The sequence below is a fragment of the Acomys minous genome (genome assembly GCF_964271855.1).
Source record: "Acomys minous genome assembly, chromosome: 15".
Classification (NCBI taxonomy): domain Eukaryota; kingdom Metazoa; phylum Chordata; class Mammalia; order Rodentia; family Muridae; genus Acomys; species Acomys minous.
In genome coordinates, this window is record NC_140497.1 from 12,436,188 (window position 1) to 12,458,293 (window position 22,106).

Here is a 22,106-nt window from a genome sequence, read left to right on the forward strand (position 1 = left end):
CCAGCAGAGTTAGTACTTTCCACACTATATATACACCCCACGCCTGACCATTGATTTAATGCAGATTTCATCCTGCGCAGCTTGCGGTGGAATTTCACACATCAGCATTTTATACATGTGCGTTCACTTATCTGCGCACTTTGGCCACTTCCGGCTATTGGATTGTTTTACACAGTTACCAGCTGTTGGGGGTTGATGATGGACCACTGTCCCTCCAGCAGGCCCAGCTACCAGATCTTACAAAAGACCAGTTCCAGATGCAGAAACATTTGCTGGACAGCAAAATGGGCACCAGTCTTCCAAGTGGACAGATCTGCTGAAGGCCCAGCCTCTGCCCCTTAACTCGGTGTCCTACTTGGGACAAGCTTGTATGAAAGTTATTGTGTGCCTTAGACTGCTTAATATCTAACTCTGTACTTCATCATAGGTCATTTATAGGTCAAGATGTGGGCATCATCTTCAGGGATACAAACTTAGGCTAATACCAGATTTGAGTGCCCTGCTTATGGTGAGGAAGTGCTGTGTAATAGTCCTGCCAATCCAGTCTTGGATCCACAGATTTACCCAATAGGAAGCTTTCTGACAGCTCAGTGACATCAATTACAGCTCATTTGCTTCATCCATGGTGGCAGTTAGCAAGGCATTTCAAAATGATGTGGCATCTGTTAGCATAGGAGCGGATGACACGTGTGTTTTGATGGGGCTGGTCTAGTAGTCCTGGTCTAGTAGTCTGTGAGGGGAGGGACTGGAACTGCCTGTGCTGATCTTGAGTGGCTGGGAGTCACTGCCTGTGGCAGCTCTAGGCTTATTAGCACAGTGAGGCTTTCACAGGGACCAGGAGCTCCTGTGATATACAGTTATGGAGCCAGTAGGACATGCTGGTAATGGTTGTGTCGGAAGATGGCAAGCTCAGAAGCCTGGAGAGAGAGAGAGAGAGAGAGAGAGAGAGAGAGAGAGAGAGAGAGAGAGTGAGCGCGCGCATGTGTGTGTGTTTCTTGAGATGTAGTCTTGCTCTGTAGCCTAGGCTGACCTTGGAGTAGCCTTCCTAGGGTGCTGGAATTATATTCCTGTTTCAGTATCTCTGCACCTTTCTGCTAGGTTCTTTTTCTAAGTTTGTATTTGATTATTTTATGAAAATTAGGGCAGCACAGGATATGTACAAAGAGGCCAGGATGAAAATGAGAGGCATCTAGGATTTATAGTTTGGATAGAACGCTCTGTCCACGTCTACCCCCACCCTCAAGCACTAACCCTGACTCGAGATTGAGAGTATTTGAAGATTGGGCCATTGGGAGAAAATTACATTCAGATGAGATCAGAAGGCCAGGGTTCTGATGATGTACCATAACTAGTGTTTCATAAAGAAGAAAATACCAGGGATCCTCCCTTCGCCCTCCTTGCCCTATGGAGTGGAAGCAAGGAGGCAGCTAGCTGTCTGCAAGCCAGAGGGGGGAGGGCGGGGACAGAAGCCAGTTATCAAGTTGAGATCAAAATCTCTGAAGTCTCTAGACACCCATTAGGGCATTTTAAGACATCAGACAAACCGCTATGTGGAGGAGCAGCAGTTTGCTGGAGGCTGACTGTGAGCAGATAGCCTGGCTTTACCTAAGGCAATCCAGATAGGTACCTGTTAGCTGGCTGCATCTGACCTTACAGAGACAGGCTTAGCCCAGGGGAGGGTGCTGGGAGACAGGAAGTGGAAATGAATTGGCCCCACAGCTGGCTCAGAGCTGCTTCACCCTCAGGGGCTTCCAGTTGCCTGGTGACCTTAGAAAATGTGAGCAACCTCAGTATGAGGTGTATTGACAGTTAATTGCCTGCTTCAGGCTCCTCTGCCCTCTTATGAATATTCTATTCCTTAATTGCTTTTAACTTCAAATCGGAAAGACGATTAAAAACAAGTTCTGTCTGTGTTACATGCCTGTTAGGAGCCAAGAGGTTTTGTTTGTTTGTTTTTTGTTCTTTCTTTTTAATAAGTTTGTTAGAAGTATTAGGAGGGAATACAGAATGTCTGTGTCACATGGTGAAAAAGTTTGCCACCTCTTAGAGCAGACCCTCATTAACCCTTTACCTGCTTGCTGCAGTCCATCTACCTCTTAAAGCCAGTTGAGAGCTTCAGTGATGGGCAGTTAACTAAAATCGAGAGGGACATGACATTTTAGAGATGGCTGAAGAGGAAGGGGCTAGCGTGTGATTGCCTTGTTTCCAAAGGATCCAATTTAGACATTTATGGGCAAAGAATGTTGACCTTAAATGTTTATATGCCCCAGGATACAAATAACAGCTAGTTTGAATCCTGGAAAGACTTAACTATTCTGTGTTATTTTTAGTTTATTGATTAATTTTTACACTTATTTATTGGGGAAGGTGCATTGTGCAAGGGTGTGTGTGTGTGTGTGTGTAAGTCAGGAGAATTCATAAAAGTTAGTTCTCGCTTTCTGCCATGTAGGTTTTGGGGATCCAACTCAGGAGCCTTCACTCACTAAGACATCTTGCTGGACCCTGTTTTTATTTAGATAGAATTCTGGTTTTGAAGAATGGGAGTTTTCAAGTGTAACTCCTCAAACTTGGACATTCTAGGTTTTACTATACTGTCCCACAGTCTGCAAGGTAGACTTTCTCATGGTGTACACACTTTAGTTTCTGTTTGGGTTTTTATAATTTTGCCTAAGAGCATATCTATCTGTGTGTCTCACATGTGTACTGGGCACTGTCCTCTACACTGGGTGACCTGCAGTGGTGGCCTTTTATTGTCTTTGCCCGTACTTGAACCTGAATATAGGTGGCATGTGCAGTTCATTCTGGTATCACACGTCTGTTCATGTATGTCTCGTGGTATTTTCTCCTTAAAAACAAACAAACAACAACTAATCTTTAAAATAAGCAGTCCACTGGAGAATAAGAACAGAGAGCTCCTGCAAGGCTACAGTGGTAAAGGTCAACTCTTTCTCCCCTCCCTCTCTCCGTTCCCTCCCCCACTACACACACACACACACACACACACACACACACACACACACACACACACGCCGCCACTATATGCACCTGGCATATCTCTGAGCCACGTGGAACAAGTGGAATCTCTTTACCTGTGTGTCTTTGTGGCAAGAAGTTGGTAAGTTGGTCCAATGTGAATATCCCACAGGGAGCAATATTAAGTATGTGTGAATTAAAACCTGAAGCTTCATACTGAAGACCATTCTAGAGAAACTTAAGCCCAAAGCTGACATAACCAGTGGCATCTGACAACTTTGAAAGTTTTCTTGGACAATTGAGTGGATTGCTTGCTGGAATATTTGCAGGGAGTTGCCTGTTCTCTCCCTCCCCACCCCTCTCTCTCTCTGTCTATCTCTAAGAGCTTGTATATGTATGTGGTGTCTGTATATAGTCACGTGTGTGTAGGAGCACATGGTATGTGGCCCAATGTGTCATTGTTCTTCATCTTATTCATAGAAGCAGCGTGTCTCAGTTGAACCCAGAACTCACCTATATTGTTAGTCATTAAGTTGTATAGACTTGGGGTCTGTTTAATTATGGTGTATGATGATTTGATTATTGACAAGTTTTTTTTTGTTGTTTTTTTTTGTTTGTTTGTTTGTTTTGTTTTTCGAGACAGGGTTTCTCTGTGTAGCCTTGGCTGTCCTGGACTCACTTTGTAGACCAGGTTGGCCTCGAACTCACAGCGATCCACCTGCCTCTGCCTCCCGAGTGCCGGGATTACAGGTATGCGCCACCACACCCAGCTTATTGACAAGTTTTAAAGTTTAATTGAACAACAAGTCAGGCTAGTCGGTTTGCCCTGGCTTTCTCCTGCTTCACCCTTCCGAGTACTGGAATACTAGTGGGTGCCACACCCACACAATGTTTATGTGGGTTGAAGGGTCCAAACCTTATCCTCAGACTTGTGTGGCAAGGACCTTCTGAGCTGTCACTCCAGCCCTCTAACTAGATCTTAAGAGATCTAGGCAGGTATGGTGGCGATTGACAGAGTCTGTGGTGTTCTGTTCGCATTAGGCGTAAGCGGAATACCTAATTTTTGGTTTGCTTACCCTACATTTGTGTTCAGTCTATGTTGTTTCTAACTAACCTTCATTCCACTTGGGTTTTAGGTGTGAAAGATGGAGCAACTTCAGACATCTCTGGTACAGGCCTGGTCAGACCGCAAGAAAATCTAAAGAAGCGTGGGAAAGAACAGAAGGTCAGTGGATAAAAACTTCAAAGCTTCAAATACTCAGATGTCATAATGTTCTACTCTGTGTTAATGAAGCAAAGCATTCAGTGTACCTTGTGTTTATTTAAGGAAGACAGTACAAGGGAATGCGGGGCAGTTTGAACCTAACACTGAGAGGTCTGAAGTTCAGGCACTGATGAAATGTAGGCACTGACAAACCTAGCTTCCTTGTTTCACTTTGCCAGCCCGTGCCTGGCTGTGAACATGCCTGGTGCAGCTCTCAGGCACAGTGGGGGCCAGCGTTTGTTGTTCTGCGGTAATCCTCCAAGTGCTCAGAAATCCTTCATTTGTGAATAAACCAAGGCCTGACATAAAACCCTGAGACCGATAGTCACAAAGCTTACAGAGTAAATGGAGAGCTTGCAGTCAGCATGGAAGGGGGAGACCCTAACAGGTCAGAGAGAGAGCTGTGGAGACTTGGTTTGCTGGGGCCTTGAGTGTCCTAGAAATACTGACTTAGATAGAGGTCTCTTTGTGGGTTTGAGGAACGATAGAAATTTCTTGATAGGCAATTTAGATTTTAAAGTACAGCATCTCAACACTTTGATCTTTTCGGTAGGACAGAGACAGGAGTTTGGCATCCGATATTCTTAGGAGTCAACAAAACCCCTGGGCTCAGTTTGCTGATACTGAAAGTTGACTGGGAATAGTAGAATTGGATTTGTAAATCAAATACAGCTTCCTTATTAGAACTTTATCCCCAGGTTGGCTAGGATGTGCCGTTCCCCCCTCTTCCACTATAGAACCTGAGGATTTTACTTGCTCATTTTAGATCCTTAATGGATTTTAAGATAATCTTTGTGAAATTTGAGACTTTGACAGGGCCCTAGTTTTGTGTACAGTGCAAATTAAAGGATTCCATTTTGTTCAGCTCAGAACTTATTCTTGCTTTCTTTTTAAAATCTTGTGTTTGAACCAGGGATGTGGCTCAGCAGCAAGCCTGCCGGGCGTGTGCAGGGCCCTGGGTTTGATGTCTAGTGCTGCAAAGAAATTAAAATCTTGTGACTGAATTTTAATGTTGGAAAGGTGATCCCATCTGCCAACCACTGTGCTCCATGTCCCTGTGAGACAGGCAGTCCTCGTAGCCAGAATAGCATTTTCACGTTAGAGCCACCGTGGGAATGAACACAGCTTGAAGCTCAGGTGTTTCTCTGGGCCCTAGGGAATCTTTCCCTCCTCTTAAAGTAGCAAGGGTAAGTATTGTCCCATCCCAGCAGCCCTGCAGAGAAGGCCAGTCAGTACACATAATGCTGCCTCCTGCATAACATGGAGATGCAGAGTGACTGGCAAGTGTTTGCCCTGGGGATGGAGCTCAGTCCTGGGGGCCCTGAGAGGACCCAAGATGTGAGCGTAAGATGAGGTACCCTGTGGCAGGTACACCACAGTGCTGTGGTTATTGAGAGCCACGGGCCTCCTAATATGATCTTTGATTTGTTCTGAGAAATTATCATCTGTTGCTGCTTCTGCCCACTTTCTCGGCTATGTATTATTGGCACTACAGTCACATGTGTTCCCCATCACTTCTGCCCACTTCCTCAGCTGTGTATTATTGGCACTACAGTCACGTGCATTCCCCATCACTTCTGGAGCTCATAAAGACAAAATTTCAGACAGTAGCCCTGGCTGGCCTGGAGCTTGCTGTGTAGACCAGGCTGGCTTCAAATTCAGAGATGCTTGCCTCCTTCTGAGTTCTGGCAATAAAGACATACACAGCCAAGCCTGGCTTCTCTTGTGTCTTTGCTTATTTTTTTAATATCAATTTTGTTTCCATCTCTCTTTCTGATCACTCTTTATAAGTCCATTGTGATGCTAGACCTCCACACTGAAGTTCACCTTTCATTCAGTGTTCTTACAGGCCTTGCCATTTTATTTGAGTTTATTTTTACACTTTCTGTTCTGTGCCATGCTTGCTCATTTAGAAGTCTGTCCCCAACACCTCTGATTTCCCTTATTTCTGTTTTTATTATCTACAGTTTCTCAGTTTTCAGTCCTACATCCCACAGCTAGAAACATGTTGGTTTGGCATCCAGTCAGGAGGTGGGATGGCTGAGATCCGGGCCTCTCTGGGACTCTGGCTGTTCTAAGGAATATGAGCCTCGGATGCCATGTCAGCAGTTTGTCTCTCCCAGCCTACTGCCCGGGGGTGGGGGTGTCATCATGGACAGTGCTTGTCTGTCTGTATCTTGTACAGTTCTCTGATTGATTCCATTTTGTTGGTGGATCCACAAAACTCAGTCTACCACTACCTGCAGCTATGGGTTAACTTTTATGGTCTTTTTAAGAAAGAAGACTTAAAATGGTGGGTTTTAAGAATACACACATACATATATACTTAGCCTTTTGTTGATTGGTTGTGGGGATGTGAATATTTGTTTATAGGCGTACTTGCACGAGAAGGACAAAGTCAACATTGCTCCACACTTTATATTCTTTTTTCTCTTTTTTTAAATTAATTTTTAATATTTTTTTACATATACATTTATATTATTACACATATATACAAAAAACTACCTATAGCAAGAAGAACCATGACACAATCAGGAATTATATAAATGTTACATTGATAGTGTTTTGGCTATTTGTATTTGGCATCCTTGAAGAAAACATCTCTGTTATCTTGGTACGTCTAAAATTCTGAATGTAAATCAATTTCTATGATATCCCGTCATTATCAACTTAAAACATCTATCTAGACCTAAAAACATCGTAACCCCTAAACAACTAAGCTTAATTGCAAAACTAAACTATCTGGTCTTCAACCTCATCAAAGACTTGAGAAGGAATAAAATTAATTATGTAAGTAGACAGGAAGTGCAGGTAGCAGCTTCCAAAATGAGAAAGGACAGAGACAGTTTGCTGCCTGAACAGTCACCCAAAACTTTCTGTAACGTTGGAGCATTATCTTCAGCCTTCTGACCCAATATATCTGACAGACATGTTTGTGAGGCAGGAACTCTTGAGGACTTGCTTACCCTGTCTTGGCAGAGTTTGGCTGCCTGCATCTAAGCTTGCCCATTTTTTAGGTAGAATTCTGTCTCACACTTTATATCCTTGAGACAGGAACTGAACCTGGACCTCCCTGATTGGCTAGACCGGCTAGCCACCAAGCTTCAGGGCTATACTGACCTCTTCTCGCCTCTCCTCTCCCTGTTCTCTCCTCTCCCCCAGCCTGACTTTTTCCACTAATGCTGGGCATTTAAACTCTGGCCCCCATGCCTGAACTAAAAGCACTTCACTCCCAAGTGTCTCCCCAGGTCCTCATAAGCATCGCTTTGTGAAAAAGAGTAAGGAAGACTAAGTTAAAAGAAAAACTTTCTAAAACAGGTGTTCAAGAAAAATACATTAAACATCTAAATGACTGTTCCAGTTGGGTTGTTGTTGTTGCTGTTGTTGTTGTTGTTGTTGTTGTTGTTGTTGTTTTGGGAGAGGGTTGTTTGTTTTTGTTTTTTGTTTGTATGTCAACCTGATACAAGCATAGAGTTATCTGGCAAGAGGAACTTCAACAGAAAAAATGCCGCCGTCGGATGGCCTGTAGGCAAGTCTGTAATGAATTTTCTTTATTGATGTGAGAGGGCACATCTGCTGATGGCATTGCCGCCCTTGGGCAGCTGGTCCTGGATGCTATAAGAAAGCAGGCTGAGCAAGCCATGAGGAGTAAGCCAGTAAGCAGCACCCCTCCATGGCCTCCACTTCAGCTCCTGCACCCAGGTTCCTGCCTTGACTTCCCTCCCCAGTTGCTATTGGTCATGGTGTTTATCACAGCAACAGAGACCCTTACTAAGATAGTGTTCTCACATCGGTTTCTCTTTAGCAGAGCAAATAAAATCCATTAAAGAGGTTAGAGTCTCAACTATAGCTTCCATTAGAATGTTTTTGGTTTGACACCCACTTTCGGTGGGAAAAGTCACCTTACACATGAGTTTAGAATCAGTCTTTCTTAGATTGACAGTTCTAGATACTTTAATCTACATTTATTTGCCCACTTTTGGCTTGGTTAAGCACTGTTTCACCTCTCCTCCTTAGTTTACAGTATGTAGGGTGTAGCCTGTGGTAACATTAAGCGTCGTTCCCGGGAGGGAGGAATGTAAAATACTCAGGCAAATTGACCGTTGAGTATCATTGAGCATAGAACTCGAGGAAGCTAAATATGAACTTCATGCTTGAACTCCGTAAAAGCACATGAACTCCATCCCACCAAGGCTTTTAGTTTGTTTTGTTACTTCTGGGCTTTTGTTGTTCAAAAGATTATTATCCTCAGCAAAAATTTAACCTGAATCATCAAATGCATAGTTCTTGGTCAGTGGCTGAGTTTTAAAAATCTTGTTTTGGGGCTATGCCTGCCAATCCAGGTTGTTCCACAGGAAGACAGGCTGTGGGTCAGAGCACAGAGCGTTTGCAGATGGCTTTCGTAGATGTGACCCTTGGGGAGAAGCAGAGGACCAAATGCACTGCACCTACTTAGACAAGGTTATGTTGTTATTTTAAAAGAAACCATATACCAGGTAGACTGCTTACGTTTCTATTCACATTTTAGATGACTTTTAATAATAATAATTCTTATTGTTATTGTTATTATTATACATTATAACAATAAATTATAATATTATACATGTGTTCACCTGTGTATGGGTACACATGTGTGAGCTTACATGCATGTGGAGGTTTGATGTTGACACTGGGAGTCTTCTTATTGTCCTTCCCCTTATTTATGGACTCAGGCCTCTCAGGTGAATCCAGAGCTTGCCAGAGTTGCTAGTCTGGGCAGCCAGCTCCCTGTAGGGCTCTCTGTGTCCACCCTCCAGGCACTGAGATTACAGGTTGGGTGCCACACCCACCCTGTAGGTTTGGAGACCTGAACTTTTTTTCCTCACACTTACACAGTTAGCGCTGTACCCACTGAGCCGTCTCCTAAGCCTACCCTTTTACATTTTCATTAGCTTACTTTATGTGTGGGCATTTTACCTGCATGGATGTCTGTGTACCATACTGTGCAGTGCTCACAAAGACCAGAGGAGCATCAGATCTCTTTGGACCGGAATTGTTGATTGTTCCGAGCTGCCATATAGATGCTGGGAATCTAATGTGGGTCCTCTGGAAGAGCAGCCGGTGCTCTTAACCACTAAATCATCTCTCCTTCCCCTCTCACCTCTTTGTTTGTTTGTTTTTGTTTTGTTTTTTGCTTTTGTGGGATTGGTTGGTTGGTTGGTTGGTTGCTGGTTGATTTTTTTTTGAGACATGATTTCTCTGTGTAGCCTTGGCTGTCCTGGAACTGATTATAAACCAGCTGGCCTCGAACTCACAGAGTTTTATCTGCCTCTGCCTCTGCCTCTGCCTCTGCCTCCTGAGTGCTGGGATTCCAGGCGTGTACCACCACAGCCAGCCCCATGTCACTTTTTGATTCAACATTTTTCCGTCATTCCTTGTGCTCTCTGCTCCACACTGTCCATTGGAATCTTTGCCACCTCGTATAGGCTTTTGGTTTTGGTCTTTTTGTAGATGCTCCTCTCCTGAACAGGTGTTTTTGCATCAGTGAAAGATGGAGTCTGAGTTTGCATGCCGTCATCGCTGAACTTGACTCCTGACCTAAGTCCTGCTCATTCCTCCAGGAAAAGAGCCTCCAAATAGGTATCTCGTTACCCTGGTAGAGTCAGGAACCTTTTATGAATATGATTTTTCAGTCTGCGGCAATTCCAGGGCTTTGACTGTCTGCCGTTATATGGTATGATGGAAGCTTTGGTGATCCATCCAAATGACAGTTTATATTTGTTTTTCTTCTTGAAAATTCAACACAGGCATTTGTTATTAAGCAAGTCTGGAATTCTCACACTTCCTCTAAGAGGACATGTTTTATAAATGTCCCCGTAAACAGTTTCCTGCTGTTTGTTCCTGCCGGGTGCACTGAGATAGGGCCAGTCTGAGTGTGGCCCTTTGAGAACTCCTCACCAGACAGATGGGTTTACAGAGACTAAGCTTTGATTTATAGCACAGGTGTTTAGTGATCTGCAAATACTTTGATAAACCCTTCCCAGCAAACCAAACCCAGAGCTGGCAGAGGTGGCATGAGCTCATTGTGACAGGTGTGGGGCTCAGCAACAGCAGATGCTGCCTTATGAGGCCACTTGGAAACCAGTGGCCTGAGGATGGCCCACGGTTGCACGAGCATGTTTTTTGTCTTGTTATGTATGACAAAAAATATTTCTACAGAAAACATCTGATGCAATCTTCAAAGAACATCAGCTACATTGTGAAATGTGCAGCTCAGAAATCATCAGATAGGGCCGTTGTGCTGCACGTGGGTGCAAGCCGAGCACTCAGGAGGGGGGAGGCAGGAAGATCAGGAGTTCCAGCTCATCCTCAGCTGTGTGTGACTGTGGTTAGCCTGAGCTACATGAGGCCCTGTCTCAGAACCACAGCAGCAGCAACAATCTTGAGATGCATTTGGACCGGAGAATTTAAGTCCCCTAGTCCCTCAGAGACTTCTGGGCCACATACAACTGGAGGCCATGGTGACAGTGCACTCCCCACTGAGTGTCCTGTGCTGTGCTGGAGAGATGAGTTGCTTCTGGAGTCTGGTAAGACTGCTGGTAAGCAGTCAAGACTCTGAGTGGGGTTGAGTCAGCAGATCCCATCTAAATATTGTATTAGTTATTTTTGGTTGCTATGACAAAATGTCTTCCAACAGCAACTTAAAGAGGAGTTGATTTGCTTTGTAGTCTATTGTGATAGGAAGTCATGATGGCAGAAGTGTTGACTACCAACCTCATTGCATCTGCAGTCAGGAAACAGGTGAACGCTGGTGCTCAGCTCGCCTTCTTTTTAATTCAATCCAGGACCCCCCCACCCCATGGGATGGACCATTCATCTTTAGTTAAACCTTTCTGGAAATGCTGTAACAAGCACACCTAACCTGTGTTTCCATGACAATCCTCCAAGTGTACTGAAGAAGCTCCTGAAGCTTTACAACCCTCACACACGCAGCTGCTAGTACCCAACGACCAGTTTACTAAGTGTACTCTTTGGGGGATGCTAGCCAAATGGGATTTCACTCTAGTAATCTGCTTAGAAATATCAAATGCATAGATCTGGAGGGTTCCCTGGGAGTAAAGAAACCACTTCTGTGAGCTGTTCCTCAGCCCTCTGCCTCCTCAGCACATGCTTGCTCTCCAGAGAGTCACCGCCATGCTGGGGACCAGCCTGCCAAACTGTCCCACACTGTGTTTATTCTGTTCTCCAATGACTCAGCATTCATGTTGTCCTTACTGGCTCTCAGCTGGTGACTCACTTCTGTCCCCATATAATGTGAGGGAAGTCTTACTGGGAAGTTTCTGGGACCAGTGTTCTCTCAAGGAAGATATCCCTGGGAATAAGGGGCTGGCCATGTCCCCTGGAGCATCCGCAGCTGGAGGCTGAAGCCAAGAGTGAAGTAAGAAAAGGAAAGGAGTAATGACAGTAGGAGGCAAGGCCTGTAAACCTCTCACACTTTCCACAGACATCACATGGCCGTGTGCCTAAGGGTGGGGGCTGCTTCAGGTCGGAGCCTCGCACACCAGGCACAGCACAGGAGCACACACTCTGTCCCTCTGCCCAAAAGCATAGACATCACTTCACATGTGTTGCTGTCCCACGCAGGTCTGCAATCCCTCCCTGGCAAGACAAAGACCTCCCTCCAGCCCAGGGTTTTTATGTCTTTGCCTTTCCTTAATTCTCCAGCATTCTGACCTTTGATAATCAGGGATATCGCCTGATACTTATTAATGTGGGATAATTTAGTTTTTTTTTTTTTAAGAAAAGAAATAAAGGAAGAAAGAGTTAAATAGAGAGTGACATATAAAAGCTGCCAATTACAAATCAATGAGGCATAATATCAGTTAAACTAAATAAGAGGCATTTCGAATAGATTTTTTGGCTTGCTTTTGTGGCTTTTGGATGTGAGCAGAGACTTAGTTTATCTGTCGATGTCCGTCCAAGAAAATCCCGTGTCTGTTGACTGTCAGAGTAGAGCAATTTGAGATGAGGAACTTATCATCTTCATCCTCATATTTTCAACAAGCATGTTATTATAAATTAGAGTTGTTTTACTTTTCTGAAGTTATTCTGTTTTGCATTTTAAAATACATTTGCTTCCTAATTCTGTTTTATATTTAAAAGCTAAAGTCTGTTTCACTGTTAATAGAATTATATTCCCCCACCCTCTCTTTTTCCGTATTTTTCTTGAGTGGCTCCACCTCCTCCAGTAAACTTTTGTTTTTAATTAATATGAGTAAGTGTGTGTGCATTCTTGGCCGAGCTCCCAGAGGTCAGAGGGTTCTGGGTGCCCTGCAGCTGGACTTAACAGCAGTTGTGAACTGCCCAGTGCTGGTCCTCTGGAAGAGCAGCAAGTGTTCCTAATTCCTGAGCTATTTCTCCAGCCCTCTGTATCTTATTTGTGTGTGTATGTGTGTGTGTTTTACCTGCATGTGTGTATCTGCTCTACTTGTGTGTATGCCTGGAGCACCCTTGGAGGCCAGAAGAGGTTATTGGATCCCCAGGAACTGAAGTTATGGTAGTTGTCAGCCACCATATGGATGATAAAAACCAAATTTGGGTCTCCTAGAAAAACAGTAAGACTTAAAACCATTGAGCCATCTCTCTAGCCCCTTTTATGTCCTATAAAAAACAAGTTGGATATTATGACAACATGCTTTAATATATAGTATGTTTTAACTATAAAATTATTCCTTTGATTTTTTAATTTAATTTTTGGTAGCTGAAGTGTATTCACTGTATTGTGAACACATTCACCTGTTACTCTCATATTCCTCTCCTACGTCTACAGACCCTTCCTTGCATCTAATCCCCTCCTGCTTTCATGTCTTTCTTCCTCTTCTTCTTCTTCTTCCTCTTCCTCCCTCCCTCCCTCCTTCCCTCCCTCCCTGCCTTCCTTCTTCCTTCTTCTCTCGCACGGGGCTTGTGCAGCTATCCATGGCTGCTGTATTGCTGCAGGATACTTGATCACACCATGAACCCCAAGATTGTGTTGTTTCCTGAAAAAAACCTGTTTCTGGTTGTGGTGTGGCTCAGCCTTAGCACACACCTTTAATCCAAGAGCTTTTTGCTTGAGTACTATACACGGTACTGGCATCTTCACCTCCACCTCCCTTTCCTTCTATTTTCTCACCTCCCTTCCTTCTGCTCACCTCCCTTTACTCCCTCCTCTCTTTTTCCTCTCCCCCTTTCTCACACACTGTGTGTCCCTCTGTATCCCTGGGTATCCCTGAGCTCCTTGTCTAAAACTGGCCTTCAAGAGACAGCAATCCTCCTTCAGATGAGTATGTAAAAGGACAAGTAAACATAAACTGTGGCTGAAATGTTCATTTTTTTCTCTTATGTTTGACTGCAATCTCCATAGGCTAATTTCAGTATATCACAAATGTGAGTATATTTTGATTTGGAAGTTACATGTGTTCTCTGTTGCAGGGTATTTGATCACACTGTGAACCCCATGGTTGTGTTGTTTACTAGAAAAAGTTGTTTCTAGTTGTAGTATGGATCTTACCTAGCACACACCTTTAATCCAAGAGTTTTCTGCTTATTGTAAACAGGATTAAATAAAGTTAACCCTAGGTCCAGAGGCACAGCAAGCAACCAATTGACAGGAAGTGAACATAGGGGGAAAAAACATAGAGAGGAAGAGGAAGTCAGGACAGATAAAGAAAGGCACAGTAAGCCGGGCGGTGGTGGCGCACGCCTTTAATCCCAGCACTCGGAAGGCAGAGGCAGGCCGATCGCTGTGAGTTCAAGGCCAACCTGGAGGAACATTCAGCTTGAGGATTTTTTGAGACAGCATGGAGAGGGGGAGCTTCTGTTCTCCCTTGGGTATGTCCGCTGAGGAGGAAGGTCAGCTGGGTGCTCTTTCTGCCTCTCTGAGCTAGCAGGCCTTCACCCCAGCATCTGGCTCCTGCATCTTTATGGTGAAGTGGAAAAGTTGTGATTCTGTTAAACAAACTGTGTTCTCATGAGGGTTACATGTCCATGTCATGCCCTGTTTCACAGAACTCCGTAACATCCCCTGGGTCTTGGAGGGGGTATTAATGATGGCACACTTAGAGATGAGCACTCGGCAGCCGTTTGTCCCCATCATGTTGACCTTCCAAGTCTCTGTGCCAGCTGTCACTCATTGCAGAAAGGAAAGATGGCAGCACTAGTACAAGGGGGTAAAGATGAGTATTTGGAAGGCGGCCTGGCTACGTACAAGACTGATGCTAATGATACCACCTACTTGGACTGCAGCACATGGTGCCAACCATTTCTCTAGACTCCAGAAGAGCCTTTAAGTGACACAACTGCCAGGGCTCTGAATATGGAACATCCCATGGAGTGATTGGAAGTCTTTTGGGGGGTTTTGTTTTGAGTCCCTTCTTGTTGTTTGTTTGTGTTTTGTTTTGTTTTGTTTTCCTAGCCATTGTCCTTTGTAATAGTTGATTTGCCCTTTTCATTTTTCTCTATAGTCACAGTGTTACATGAAACTGACAGTGTTCCTCTACTTACATGGATTTATACTGGGAGTAAACAAGATAAATCATGTTTGAAAATACTTGGATTTTCTCCTCAGTTCACTTATTGTTTTTATTGTTTTTTGGGGGGAGTCAGTTTCTCTTTTGGTTTTTCGAGGCATGGTTCCTATGTGTAATAGAGCCCTGGATGTCCTAGAATTCACTCTATAGACCAGGCTGGCCTCAAACTCACTTGCTTCTGCTTCCCAAGTGCTGGGATTAAAGGCCTGTGTCACCACAACCCAGCTACTTCTCATCTTTTTTTTTTTTTTTTGCTTTGTTTTGTTTTGTTTTTTCGAGACAGAATTTCTCTGAGTAACAGAGCCTTGGCTGTCCTGGACTCACTTTGTAGCCCAGGCTGGCCTTGAACTCAGAGAGATCCGCCTGCCTCTGCCTCCCCAGTGTTGGGATTAAAGGTGTGTGCCACCACTGCCCAGCCCAGTTCTCTCATCTTTAAGGAAAAATAATTTTACTGTTTTTCTGAAAGTTGATACCTAACCCCAAGTAATTTTACAGTGTTTTATTTCTAAAATGTTTCCCTTTTTCACTAACAAAGCAAGCACATCTGTTTGATTTGAGCTACCTTTGATCCCACTAAAACAAAATCAACTAGTTTCCCAGTGTCACGCTCCCTCCTTTCCAACCTCGCCTTCTTTCCTCCCTCCCTCCCTCTTGACTCTCTGGAACCATTGCTTTAGACACGTTAAAAAGCACTTTTGCTAAAGTTAAGAACAGTGCTCACTGGGTGTGCATCAGCTGTTCCTCCCTAGTGGGGTTCATTTTGTGGTTTCTGTTGACATCGTGGCTGACTGCATGGGCCAGAGGCTGTGGCTGTAGCCAGGGCTCTTCTATTCGGGACACAATTTTGCCTGTTCTTTTTTCAGTGGATAACAATAAATTTGTTTTTTCTTCTTTCTATAACATCATCCTATATATAATACATAACCTTGCAGTGTGAGAAGATATGACCAGAGTAAGTGTTGGAAAGTTAAATTTTATACAAATAATGTGCAAATAATAGCATAAAGGTTTCAGCTTTCCTTGAGTCAGTCCACATGAAGCAGTTTCAGTGAAGTGTGTGTGTGTGTGCACACATGTGTACAAGTCCACCCATAGGAACCAGAAGAGTGTTAAATCCCCTAGAATTGGAGTTACAGGCTGTTGTGAGCTGCTTTCTGCATGCTGGAAATGAAACTCTGTAAGTCCTCTGCAAAAGCAGCCAGTGCTGGAGAGTGGTTGGTTACCCTAGAACAATCGTGCCACTATTGCCACTATTGCCACTATTGCCACTATTGCCACTATTGCCACTACTGCACCAGCAGGAACATCTTTTCTGGCACAATGAGTTGCAATCCTCAGCTGGGAAAGACCAGGGGTTCCTTTTCTTCCCCACAGCCTGAATAGTACCTTCTGGCACCCCATAGTCCACATAAACTCTTCAGTGCCTCAAATTTGCTCTTGTAATTTTGCTCCCCAAAGTGGTTCCTTGGTGAAGTACTCCCCAGTGTTTCACTGCCTTTCACGTAGGGTTCTGTGTATTTGGTTCTCCCTTTCCTGGGTAGCAGGGACCCCAGTCCCTCTTCCCAGCTCTTCCTTCTTGGAGCCGTCACTTAGGCACTTGTCCCATACGTTCCACTTCTGCTTAAGCCAGGTATTTGTCTTTCCTTTGCCCTAAGATTGTATTTATATCTGATGGTCGGTATAGTCTGAGTGGATTCTGATTAGTTGTTAAAGTCCTATGGCCCTTGAGGACAGTCATGATCTTCTGTATGTTTCTCCTGTCCCATTCTGTGCTTGAGTATGGCTGCCTATCTGTTTCTCAGTCATTAAATGCTTCTGTTCCTAATTAATTTTTGTTGTTTACATGCTTTTTAAAATTGTTTTTGAGATAAATTTGAGATATAAATTATATCATTTCTCCCTCCAAACCCTCTCATATACCCGACACACCTTGCTCTCTTTCAAATTCATGGTCTTTCATTTCATTAATGATTATTACATTTGTATATGTATATATCCTAAATATAATTGTCTCACTTTGTATAAGTTGTTTGTATATATGTTTTCACACCTGACATTTGGTGTTGGAAAACCAGTTGATGGCTTTTCCCTGGAGAAGACTATTTCCCCTACTCTCAGTATTCCTTAGTTGTCTGTAGTTCTTTGTATAGGGTTGAGCACTCCTTGATCAATTCATGTTTAGACAGCCATGTTGATGAGACTCTGTGAGTCTTACATACCTCAGATACATTTTCTTCTATAGTGCCTCCCACACTGATCAAAAACCATCTCTTAGAATAGTCAGAGTCACAGACTAAGCCTGGCTTCATTAGACTGTTTTGCATTGATGGCTGAAACTAGAATGACGACTTGCCAATAGAACCTTAAAATTTGATTTATGGACCTTTGTTACAGTAAATGTAAAAATAACTAATAAAGTTTATTATTAGATGCCTATAATTATTACAGCAGCATTATCTAACCCACTATCATAATAAATAAAAGACACAGGCACCTGTTGTGTTTTAGAATAAGCTTTATTTTACCTGGGCAGAAATTAACCCCTTAAACTACCTTCCATTGTCACCCATCCTCCATTCCATGCCATCTGCTGGAATCATTTCTATCTGGGCCATCCATATCTATTTGCCATCCATAATCCCAAAAAGCTTGCTTATGGTGTTCATCTGGGCTGCTGCTTTCCACAAGGAACTTCAGAGCTCCTCCTCCGGAACCATGTGCTTCTTTTCTACTGCTCCTTCTTCCTCGGTACCTGTCTCCTACCGGAGCATCTTCTGTCCCCAAGCCTGAGAGCCTCAGCTCAGCCCCTTCCTCCTGCCGCGCCCAGGCATAGGCCTTTAGTCAAACAGGGAGGCAAGGTTAAACAGCAATACTTGAAGTACATGACAATAAGATTCTGGGATGGGGGGGGGGGTGACAAGCAATTAACAAATACAAAGCACCAGACCATGCCCCAACAGGCCTTTATTTTCTTTTTTCTTTTTAGATTTTATTTTATGTGTATGAGTGTTTTGTTTACATGTGTATTCGTGTCCTGTGCATCTGTCTGGTGCCCGGGGAGGTCAGAGGGCATGGGGTGCTCTGGAACTGGAGTTACAGATGGTTAGTTACCACCCTACTACAGGTGCTGGGAAACAAACCCAGGTTTTGTGCAGGAGCAAGAGTCCTTACCTGCTGAACTTTCTCTCCAACCCCTGGGGCCCTTTGTTGAAGAGTCCAACTGTACATTTAACAGCCTCTTCTGGCTAGAAACTGAGTCAGCAACAGCCCCATTATGTTTGGGCCACTGACCTTTTTCTGAAATTGCCCCCCTGTGACCTACAGCTTCTGACCCTGCTATAGGGTGACTTTCCTCACTCATTTGATGGCCAAGGATCCTTAAGCACATCCCAACTTTGCAAAGAGAATACTGCAAACACTGGCTCCCTAAAGCAAACCTGGTGCCCTAGACGTGCGACAGCTGCTGATTAAAGGATCATAATTCTCAAATATGACACTGTAGACAAGACCGCCATTGTGAGCCAGGGTTCAATGACTTCCTGATAACAGCGAAGACAAACTATTTCTGAACCTCTGCAAATAAAAAAATATATCACGGTTTTTGAATTCTGGAAGGACCAAACAGGGAAAAAGAATAAGTCATTTCCAAATATGTGTTTTATGTTTATAAAAATATGGACTATCATCAAGTCATCATGAGATCCAGAGGGCACAAAAAGGAACAGGATCTTCTGTCTGATATACAACACAACACAGCAGCAACTATATCCCAGCTAAAAGCCTGGGTCACTCCCATCCCATAGCTCATGTAGGTGCAGTAATAACTGTTCTGGCTGCTTAGCAGTCCCCAGGGCCCATCTTTGGCTCAGGGTTCTGAAAACCCCAGTTTAATCCCCTGGGAAAGGAGCCAGAACAAAGCGAAACTCCAACTGAGTGTGGTTAACTCATTAGTGGCCATTTTCAAATCCCAAAGACCTGATGGGTGGCAATTATAAAAAGCATGGCCACAGAGAAGTCAGGCTGGACATGGTATACAAAACACAATGCTTAGGTAAGGCATCTAAATAATAATAAACCTTATTTTCCAAAAGGAATAGGAAATGCATCTATTTATAAAAGCGGAAGGAGCCAGAGAGATGGCTTAGCTGCTGAAGGTGCTTGCAGAAAGCCTGACCACCTGCGGTTCAATCCCTGGGATCCACACAGTGAAAGGAGAACACTAATTCCTGTATGTTCTCCTCTGACCTCCACATGCACTGCATGGCATGTGCATATAGAATAAATAAATATAGTCTTACGGAAAGAAAAACCGGATGCAATAAAATAGCTCCAAGACATTTGTGATCTGTCAGGCATAAAATCAGAGGAAGAATTTCAAAGAGAGAGCTGCTAGTGTGGTGTCAGCCCTGCACATCTGCCTGCCCATCCGTTCTACTACACAGATACCCGGGGAGGCAAAGCATCTCTTCCTGACAGTTTCCTCTGTTGTGTCATCAATACAGTCAAGTCATATGGACACAGGTATCGCCTGGTCCCTTGTTCTTACAAAGTAGAACATACCTTTGTGGTGTTCCAGGAAATGTCACCACTTTAGGTGCAAAGCATCTTAGTTTGATTTGGGGAAGGCAAAATCTCAGCAGTTTGAATATCTGGTTTAAGACAGGCCCAGAGTTACTTAGAAATATTAAGTAGAAGTAATGTCCACACATTAGACCAGTAAATCTAGGAAGCTTAAAAGAGAACACATGTAAGGAGAATGAATTAAAATGTTTGCTAGTAATTCACAGGAAAGTTAGCTATTTTCTCATAATGTAAAGTCTCCAACTAATTTCATTTTACCCAAATATGTGCGCTTGAATTATTAAAATATTTGAGTTAACTGGGAATGTTTTTGTTCTATTTCTTCTCTCCCCCATGTCCTACTGGTTGGAAGCATTTTATAGCATTCACTATGCTTACCTTCTTAGGGCAAGGGTTCCCGTGTGTTCCCGTGCATCTCCAATCCACGATGGATGACTTCATTTGGTGGCATTTCCTCATGAGTGTCATCACAGAATGAGGGATGGTGGCTGTTTGAGAATCGCAGATAAACTGAGCTTCAATACCAGGATAGTCTCATCGCTGCCCAACAAAAGATCCCGGGGAGCTGGATGCACATGGCTATGGTGCGCCTCACATAGGTGCTGCTAGACACAGGTGTCTATGGTGCACCTGTTACAGGTGCTGCTGCACACCGGTATCTATGGCGTGCCTATCACAGGTGCTGCTGGACACAGGTTTCTATGATGTGCCTCATACAGGTGCTGCTGGACACAGGTGTCTATGGTGTACTTGTCACAGGTGCTGCTGTACACAAATGTCTATGGCGTGCCTGTCACAGGTGCTGCTGTACACAAATATCTATGGTGTGGCTGTCACAGGTGCTGCAGGACACAGGTGTCTATGGTGCACCTGTCATGGGTGCTACTGGACCCAGGTGTCTATGATGTGCCTCTCACAGATGTTTCTTTGACCTGATTGAAAGTCCTAGTGTTTGATCTAGGACTGCTAGTTATATAAGCAATATGATTATGCTCTTATCCCATGCGTCCTGAGTGTCTGCTACCACTCTGGCACTAGATCCTGACTTTGCGTTCTTGGCATCCCATGGGAATCCCAGCTTGGAGTAACCCTAAGTCTTCAAATTGAAGGACAAGATTCAGTGTACTACAATAAACAGTAACTTTTATATAAGGGTTAGGTAGAAAGAGATTAGGAATCCCTCCATGACCAGACTAGAAGAGAGGGTGGGGAGGGGGAAGACCCATGATCAATGCCTTTATTTTTCAAGTAGGTTTCGATGGAGACTTTTATTGGAGGGTTGAAAGCAAGCAGTTACAAATTCCCTGGGGTCAAACTGTGAACCAGGGTTGAAGGACCAGAGACAATAGAAAAAGAGGCACATCAAGATGTATCTTTAGAAGGTAATCATCACAGGATGCTGTTTAAGACAGACATCTGGGTGGTTCAAACTGAGATCCTAGGTGAGATTGTAGAACTAGAAATGAAGAAAGTGTGTCAGAGCACCCCCCTTTTTTTTGTATTTACAACAACAACAAAACCTTAAGCATTTTAAAAATAGATGCCAAGGCAACACGTAGTTTTAAGTGTTTCCCATAGTGGACCTTGTGTGTGCACACATGCCAAAAGAACCAAAGTCTGCAGCTTTGATTCTGAAGTTTCTGTCATGGATCAGGCATGATTATCGTAGTACCAAACAGCATGTCTACTTCTTGGTAGCATGACATTTTTATTTGCTTCGAATTCAAAGCAGACAAGCCGAAAGATCTCTCAAGCCAGATTCCCTGTTATTTTCACAGTGGAGACAAGATCTCTGTAAACATCCATCCATTTATAGAGAGTACCACATGGCCAGACCGTGAAACCAACAGAAGCTGGCACCAGACTCGAAAGAGAATTGAAATCAGGTTCCTACTGTGACACTGCCACACGCAGGGTCAGTAGCTGGACTCTTTGGCACATCCCTAGATCTCCAGGGATTAGTACAAGGACCCCTGCACTCCCTTTCCTAGACTAAGAAGCAGGGCCAGGTCCCCTGTACCTACACCGGGAGAGAGAAAGCCACCGTCCCATTACCCTGTTCAGGCTGTTATAATGGGAGGGTGCCCTCATGAAGACTGTTGGAAAGGGAAGGAAAGGCCCAGTTCTAGAGAGTTATAGAGAACAGGCTACTTATTTCACAGGAGTTATGAGGGCACATGGCAGTGGACCTCTAGTCACTGAGGAAGATGACGAAGGTAGTATTTTTGACTCTGAGAGCAGAGTCTTCTGAGAATACAAAAGGCTGAGGAAACCTTAACTAGCATGGTGTTTTCTAGGTGGTACCTGACTCAGGTAAAGTTCATCTTTGCTGTAAAGAATCAGCTTCCAGTATGATCAGAACAGATATTGCAGCCATCTAGGTCTCAGGGATGATGAAATCCCTGCCCAGCTTCGTAATATTCACTATATCCAGCCTTCTAAAGGTTCTTTCGCCTTCTGGTCTTTTCTAACAACACAAAGCAACATTTTCCAATTCTAATTATATCTTTTCATTGTAACTATTAGCTTATACCCTGGCTCTCGTTGGTGTAGCAGCATCAGATTATTTTCCCTGAAGAGACCTGAGCACCTAAACTCATTTAACTTTTCTTTCCATCTCTGAAATCCTACACACAGTGTAGGTTATATGGGCAGATGACTAAGTCATAGCTCATATTATGTAATTATACTATGAAGATCTTTAACACTTTCAGTATGACTAGTAATGATGTAGCACTTAG

At 43.8% G+C, this 22,106-nt stretch overlaps 1 protein-coding gene across 5 annotated transcripts in view; it reads left to right on the forward strand.

Annotated features, from left to right (window-relative positions):
• Positions 1-22,106, forward strand: part of MCPH1 (microcephalin 1) — a 208,454-nt gene that overhangs the window by 34,425 nt on the left and 151,923 nt on the right. For all 5 annotated transcript variants that reach the window (XM_084759286.1, XM_084759288.1, XM_084759287.1 and 2 more), the window contains one exon: positions 4,110-4,198. In XM_084759286.1, the coding sequence (XP_084615412.1) occupies positions 4,110-4,198 (89 nt within the window). The remainder of the gene's footprint in view (positions 1-4,109; positions 4,199-22,106) is intronic.